At 43.0% G+C, this 8,494-nt stretch overlaps 1 protein-coding gene across 1 annotated transcript in view; it reads right to left on the bottom strand.

Moving 5' to 3' along the window:
* LOC122561879 (histone-lysine N-methyltransferase SUV39H2-like) overlaps positions 1-8,488 on the bottom strand; it is a 38,557-nt gene extending 30,069 nt beyond the window's left edge. The window contains exon 1 of the mRNA XM_043714198.1: positions 8,432-8,488. Coding sequence (XP_043570133.1) covers positions 8,432-8,450 — 19 coding nt within the window. The 5' untranslated portion in view covers positions 8,451-8,488. The remainder of the gene's footprint in view (positions 1-8,431) is intronic.
* Between the last annotated feature and the right edge of the window lie 6 nt (positions 8,489-8,494).

Here is an 8,494-nt window from a genome sequence, read left to right as displayed (position 1 = left end):
GGGAGATCCAGTAGATGTAGTGTACCTGGACTTTCAGAAAGCTTTTGATGAAGTCCCACATAGGAGGTTAGTGAGCAAAATTAGGGCGCATGGTATTGGGGGAAAAGTACTAACTTGGATTGATAGTTGGTTGGCTGATAGGAAACAAAGAGTAGTGATAAACGGCTCCATTTTGGAATGGCAGGCAGTGACCAGTGGGGTACCTCAGGGATTAGTGCTGGGACCGCAGCTTTTTACAATATATGTTAATGATATAGATGACAGCTAGACAGCTGACCATATTAATGATATAGAAGATGGTATTAGTAATAACATTAGCAAATTTGCTGATGATACTAAGCTGGGTGGCAGGGTGAAATGTGAGGGGGATGTTCGGAGATTACAGGGTGACCTGGACAGGTTAGTGATTGGTCAGATGCATGGCAAATGCAGTTTAATGTGGATAAATGTATGGTTATCCACTTTGGTGGCAAGAACAGGAAGGCAGATTACTACCTAAATGGAATCAATTTAGGTAAAGGGGCAGTACAGAGAGATCTGGGTGTTCTTGTACACCAGTCAATGAAGGTAAGCATGCAGCTACAGCAGGTAGTGAAGGCGGCTATTAGTACGCTGGCCTTCATAACAAGAGGGATTGAGTATAGAAGCAAAGAGGTTTTTCTGCAGCTGTACAAGGCCCTGGTGAGGCTCCCAAGCACTGATGATGTCGCCTAGCCAGGGGACGAAACGTTTGCAACAAAAACTTCCAGCTCAGCAAACAGAACCACAGCAACCACACCTGGATTACTGTGTGCAGTTCTGGTCTCCAAATTTGAGAAAAGACATTCTGGCTATTGAGGGAGTGCAGCGTAGGTTCACGAGGTCAATTCCTGGAATAGCAGGACTACCTTACGCTGAAAGACTGCAGCGACTAGGCTTGTATGCCCTTCAGTTTAGAAGACCGAGAGGGGATCTGATTGAGACATACAAAATTATTAAAGGATCGGATACTCTAGAGGCAGGAAACATGTTTCCGCTGATGGGTGAGTGCCGAACCTGAGGACACAGCTTAAAAATACGCTCTGCCCCAGAGGGCAGTGGAGGCCCAGTCTCTGGATTCATTTAAGAAAGAGTTGGATAGAGCTCTCAAGGATTGTGGAATCAAGGGTTATGGAGATAAGGCAGGAACAGGATACTGATTAGGAATGATCAGCCATGATCATATTGAATGGTGGTGCAGGCTCGAAGGGTAGAATGGCCTACTCCTGCACCTATTGTCTATTGACAATGCTGTCATTCCAGATATTCAACTAGCAAACCTGCTCTGCACAAGGACACCCTGATCACTCTGCATCTCAGCTCTGTCAACTTACCATTTAGATGCTAAATATTTATTCTTCTTGCCAAAATCAACAATTTCACCTGTTCCCACATTAAACTCCATTTGCTCACTGTTTGCCCACTCATGTAACATATTGTTTCCACTGCAGCCTCATGCCATCTTCAGAAATTCCTTGCCTATCATCTTTGTGCCAACAGTCGAGGCCCCAGCACTGATCTTGTAACAAGTTGTGTGCCACACCTTGACAATTTATGCCTGCTCTTTCTTGTTAGCTCGCCAACTGCAAACAGGGAGCAATGGTAACAGACAAGTCAAGCATTTCCCAAATCCACTGGACCAACTTAAAAAGTACCCAAAGTAAATGTAGCTCAAACACACAGCAATCAGATCAACATTTTGTATGTACACTTCAGATCTATTGGGCTGTTGGCAGCAGTTATTTTGTTAGACAGGGGAGTACACCAAATTGTAAAAAAGTGAAACATTTACAAAAACAATTTTAGCATCCATATTGAGAGCATGAAGGTTTTTCCAAAGTAATGATGAGATGGTGCCGGTGTTGGACTGGGGTAGACAATAAAAAAATCACACAACACCAGGTTATAGTCCAACAGGTTTATTTGGAAGCACTAGCTTTCAGAGCACTGCTCCTTCATCAGGTAGTTGTGCGCAACCACCTGATGAAGCAATGTCCCGAAAGCTACAGCTTCCAAATCAACCTGTTGGTCTATAACCTGGTGTGTGTGATTTTTAACTTTCCAAAGTAAAATACAGATAATATTTTCATAATGAACTGTTGTAGACAAATTACAGGAATCATGTTTGAATGCAAAGTTACAGACAATGACAACCAGACTAAATTCAATCTAGTCACTCAGTCCTAACTACCCACAGGGTCAAAAACCAAATCCATGCTTTACATTAGAACATAGAAAAGTACAGCACAGAACAGGCCCTTCGGCCCATGATGTTTTGCAGAGGATTATTCCTAATCTAAAATAATCTAACCTACGCACCCCTCAATTCACTGCTCTCCTTGTGCATATCCAGCAGGCGCTTAAATGTCCCCAATGACTCTGCTTCCACCACCACCGCTGGCAACACATTCCATGCATTCACAACTCTCTGCATAAAGAACCTACCTCTGACGTCTCCTCCACACCTCCCTCCTAGTATCTTAAAATTACAACTCCTCGTGGCAGTCAATCCTGCCCTGGGGAAAAGTCTCTGGCTACTGACTCTATCCATGCCTCTCATGTAATCATAATATTGGCCACCTTTAATATTTACATTTAATGTTTTAAAAAGAACAGGCTTGAATCAGCTACATGCTTTAGAAAAAAAATAAACTCTTGGTGTGATAAAGGAGAAGTTTACTCAAATGTGAACATGGAGAAACCAGATTTAAAAAGGCCATAAGGTACAGGAGCCTAAGTAGGCCATTCAGCCTATTGAATGTCAGAGCAGACTCAAAGAAATCACAGCTGATCAGATTATCCTCAACATCACTTTTCCTGCCTTTTCTCCATAAACCTCGATTCCTTACTTGTTAAAAATCTGTCTATCTCAGCCTTGACTCAGATCAGCATAAATTATGGTTTCTATTCTCCTATTCAAATACTCCCATAAACTCTTACTATCTTTTTTTTCTGCTCTCCTTATAATAACAAGCTAGTGGTAAACTTCAGACACATGTTCTAAGTTCTGAAGGTGCTAGAATGGAAATGAAAATCTGCTTCCATTAATAGAAGATTTACTAACCACTGGATGCAGTTAAAATAATTAAAAACTATGGGGAGGTGTGGACCTTCTTCTAAGCAGCTAATTGTTCAGATCAGGAATAGGCTGCATGAAACGGTGGTGGATGCAGATAAAGCAGGAATATTTTTTAAATGAATTTGATATCCATTTTGAAGAGGAAAGATTTGCAGAGCTGTGCTGAAACACGAAGGGAATGGGGTTAATCATTAGTCACTTTCAGACAGGAATGATGGGCCAAACGGCCTCTTTATAGGCTTCCAGTTTGTGTGATTTCACAACCAGTTTTGGTAACATATTCCACATTCTAAAGCAATTTTAATTAAAAGAAAAATCTATTCTCCCCTTGTATGCTTCCAGCATGCTGCCTAAGGGTTTATTTCCTCACCACTAGCTCAGTAGAAAGTTTAAATAATGCCTCAGTTCACCCAAACTTACATCTGTCTTCCACCTTCCCTATTTCCATAAACAGGCTGGGTTTAACTGTAAGACAACATGCCAAAAGTTGCAATAAATGACCAAAGTAGGATGAGGAGGCATTTCTTCACCCAGAGAAAGGGAGCCTGTGGAATTCTCTGCCACAGAAAGCAGCTGACACCGAAACATTGATTGTTTCCCAGGACGTGGATATAGCCCAAGAACTAAAGGGAACAATGAGCATGGGGGGAAAGCAGGAAGGGGGGGACTGAATTGGATGACCAGCCACAATCAATCATTCTGCTCAAAGAACCAAATGGCCTACTCCTGCTCCTGCTTTCCATGTTTGTGTCCAAGCCACTTTCCCAATTCTTTGTGCACATGCAAACAGATCCTTGTAATCCCATTAAGTGTTTTTCCATGAGAAAATGGCCTCAAAAGCACATCTTTCCAAAACTCATTACCTACAATGTTCAAATTAAGTACCTAATATGAAGTTCGATTGGAATCAGTAAAATTAATCAGGCTTCAAGAACCACATATCCAAGACTGTACACATCTCTAACAGTGCAATTCTGTCATTCTACAATCTACTCCACACCCAAAATTTCCTGAGATATCTACACTCAGCTAATTCTGCATCCTCCAATTTAATAGTTTAGTGATCATGCCATCCAGCATCTGGAATTCCCTACTACACCCTTCCCACCTTAAAATCCGAATGTGCTGGAGAAACTCAGCAGGTCTGGCAACAACTGTGGAGAGTAAAACACAGTTAACACTTCAAGTTCAGCGAACCTTTGAGAGAACTGAAAATGAGTCACTGGACTCAAAACATGAACTATTTCTTTCTGCACAGATGCTGCTAGACCTGCTGAGTTTCTCCAGCACCTTGTTTTTGTTTCAAACTTCCAGCATCTGCAATTCTTTGTATTTATTTTATTCCTTAAAACCCACTGTTTGACCATCTGATATACCCTTCTGTGGCTCAATCTTAGCTATTAATGCCCCAGTATTGTGCTTTGAGCATTTTATGTTGAAGGCGCTACATAAATGCACATTCTCGTCCATGAAGAATGTTATTAAGATATCTTTCCCTGTATCTGTGCTCACCTCCAATATGTACTTAATCTTCTCCCCTCCCCAGTAAACTGTTTGGGAAGCCATTAAAAACAGTGTATGTAAACAAAACATGATGAAGGGTTTAATCATTTTCCCATCACACAAATGTTATTACGATTCTGACATTTTTGCAAGCTCTAACAAATACTGACGTCAACAGTGAGACAGCTGAAATGTCATCAGCAGCTAGTCATAAATCCAAGGATGATTCAGCAGGAACTGGAGTTGTTAACTGCCCCTGACACAAAAGGGATTAATTTATCTCCAAAATGATGCAGAGGAGAAAACATGAGGATGTTACTTGTCATCCTCTAACTTTAAAAATTCTCCCCCTCAATCTGCTTTGCAGACTCCAATGCCAACAACTGAAAATCTTTAATAAAATTAGAAGCATTCAAATTTGTTCCAAACTTTGCTATAAATATGAAAACTATAAAAAGAAGCTGCCTACTCTTTGCTGAATAATGCCATAGGATCTTTAACATCCACTCAAAACATTAAAGAGGGTGATGGCTTCATGTCTCACCCATTGTCCCACTGTCTAATTACACTTGACAGGACAGTTAACTTTAGGGTTGGAAAGGGTCTTCTTCATTTAATTCCAGTAGGTATCACTTATCTGTTTTGAAAACCAAAGATGCAAAGTTCCTCCAGGTTATATTGAAACTGCACGTTCAATCCACATCACCTTTCCCAGAACCCAAACTATGACCATCTCCATCTCCAGCCAGCAGTTCAGGCTGACGCACACTCATTGCATCCTGTGCTACCAAACCCACATCCCATAGAACATAGATCATAGAACATTACAGCGCAGTACAGGCTCTTCAGCCCTCGATGTTGCACCAACCTGTGGAACCAATCTAAAGCCCATCTAACATATACTATTCCATTCTCGTCCATATGCCTATCCAATGACCATTTAAATGTCCTTAAAGTTGGTGAGTCTAATACTGTTGCAGTCAGTGGATTCCACACTCCTACTACTCTCTGAGTAAAGAAACTACCTCTGACATCTGTCCTATATCGATCATCCCTCAATTTAAAGCTATGTCCCCTCATGGTAGCCATTGCCATCCAAGGAAAAAGGCTCTCACTGTCCACCCTATCTAACCCTCTGATTATCTTATATATCTCAACTAAGTCACCTCTCAAACTTCTTCTCTCTAATGAAAACCGTCTCAAGTCCCTCAGCCTTTCCTCATAAGATCTTCCCTCCATACCCGGCAGCATCCTGGTAAATCTCCTCTGAACCTTTTCCAAAGCTTCCACATCCTTCCTATAATGCGGTAACCAGAATGTTACACAATACTCCAAATGTGGCTGCACCAGAGTTTTGTACAGCTGCAGCATGACCTCATGGTTCCGGAACTCAATCCCTCTACGACTAAAAGCTAACAACCTGGGTGGCAACTTTCAAAGATCTATGTACCTGGACACCGAGCTCTCTCTACTCATCTACACTACCAAGAATCTTACCATTAGCCCAGTACTCTGCATTCCTATTACTCCTTCCAAAGTGAATCACCTCACACTTTTCCGCATTAAACTCCATTTTCTACCTCTCAGCCCAGCTCTGCAGCTTATCTATGTCCCTCTGTAACCAACAACATCCTTCGGCACTATCCACAACTCCACCGACCTTAGTGTCATCTGCAAATTTACTAACCATCCTTCTACGCCCTCATCCAAGTCGTTGATAAAAATGCAAACAACAGTGGACCAAAGACAGATCCTTGTGGTACCCCACTAGTAACTGAACTCCAGGATGGACATTTCCATCAACCACCACCCTCTGTCTTCTTTCAGCTGGCCAATTTCTGATCCAAACTGCTAAATCACCCTCAATATCATACCTCCATATTTTGTGCACTAGCCTACCGTGGGGAACCTTATCAAACACCTTATTGAAATCCATATACACCACATCAACTGACTTACCCTCATCCATCTGTTTGGTCACCTTCTCAAAGAACTCAATAAAGGTTAGTTAGGCACGACCTACCCTTCACAAAACCGTTTTGACTATCCCTTATCAACTTATTCCTTTCTAGATGATTATGAATCCTATCTCTTATACTCCTGTCCAACACTTTTAACCACAACCGAAGCAAGGCTCACTGGTCTATAATTACCTGGGTTGTCTCTACTCCCCTTCTTGAACCAGGGAACAACATTTGCTACCATCCAGCCTTCTGGCACTATTCCTGTAGACAATGATGACATAAAGATCAAAGCCAAAGGCTCGGCAATCTCCTCCCTGACTTCTCAGAGAATCAGAGGATAAATCCCATCTGGCCCAGGGAGACTTACCTATTTTTACACTTTACAGAATTCCATCTCCCACAACACCAACTTCCTAACCCACGACCACTTCCCCAAGGGCAGCAGATACATGGGAACACCACCCCCTGCAAATTCCCCTCCAAGCCATTCACCATCCTGACCTGGAAATATATCACTGTTCCTTCAGTGTCACTGGATTAAAATCCTGGAATCCCTTTCCTAAAGGCACTGTGGGTCAATCTACAGCACATGGACTGCAGCAGTTCAAGAAGGCAGCTCACCCCCACCTTCTCAAGGGGGCAAGTAGGGACGGGTAGTAAATGTTTGCCTTGCCCATGACACCCACGTCTCAAGCATATAAAAGACTGACTGTTCTTCACAAGTTTGGTTAGCCAAATCCGCTCACCTTTAAAATCCTCACCCATGTCTTTGTCCATTCCTTACTCGACAACTGTAATGTTCCCCCACGCAGCCTCTCAGTTACTACTCAATACACCAACCTCCCAAGGCTGGTGCCAGTCACCCATTTCACAATGAGGAGTCCCTCCCAGCTTCCAGAAGACCAACCACCAACCCCCATCTAAATGCTCCAACTTCTCAGATTACAATCTGCTCCGTCATCATTTCCTCACACTCCTCCAATACAACGCTCAAATATCTCCCCGCGAAAACTTCCTTACCACATTCACCACCCACAGAGCTCTCTTCCAAAAAACATAACCACTTTAACTCAGCTTCTACTCCCTTCCCCCACAACAGCCTTTCCTTTGCCTTATCATGTACTTTACACAGAAGTGTTATCCTGGTGTTTTAAAAAAGGTGCAATTTGAGAGATACCTTTGAGAAAGGCTCAACTCAGCTGTGTGCATTTCAAAGGCTTAACCAGTCTCAGACATTACCAGCACTGAGAGTCTGAATTAAGCCTTTGAACACACTTTCTTGCATAACAGTGCTCGTTTGAAAATAAGGCCTCCGCTCCCTCCCCAGAGGGCAAAACTACCAGAATCTGAAAATAAAAGACTCTAATCTCTTTGAATGCAAAAGCTGCTTCCTATTTGCCCTGCAAACTCCCCCACTCCCCATTTTAAGAGACAGTAGCTCAGAACAATGCAGCCCGAAGAATCATCTCACGTTGGGTGCCTTAAAACTGAAAGTAAAATAAAGTTAGTGCAGGGCTAACTCCAGAGAAAGCACAATGTGTATTTAAAGAGATCAGCTCCGATTTGATTTTTGTTTTGCTGGAATTGAGAAAGCAAAAGGGGTCCCTTGCTGGTCACATTAAAAGGAAAGCCCCAATGAAGGAAGGCAGTGTGGGAGAGGTGGAGGAGGGTGAAAAGGGGAACTGGATGGTGCTGGGGGGTTGTACAGAGGAGATTGCAAACGCGCCGAAAGCTGGCTCCTGCGGCAGCGCAGGGAGGGGCGCATCAGCTGCGGCAGCGCAACCCCCCCACCCCCGTCCGCAGGCACACTCCGCAAAACACTGCCAGCACCGCAATCACCCTCCACCAAAACTGAGCAGATACTTACTGCCTCTGCTTTCAGCCATCTTGGACTTCCCATTCAAACATGGTGGCGCGGAAAAGGCGCTGC

The sequence above is a fragment of the Chiloscyllium plagiosum genome, chromosome 23 (assembly GCF_004010195.1).
Source record: "Chiloscyllium plagiosum isolate BGI_BamShark_2017 chromosome 23, ASM401019v2, whole genome shotgun sequence".
NCBI lineage: Eukaryota > Metazoa > Chordata > Chondrichthyes > Orectolobiformes > Hemiscylliidae > Chiloscyllium > Chiloscyllium plagiosum.
Note: the sequence above shows the minus strand (reverse complement) of the source record. Positions and strands in the feature narration are given on the sequence as shown.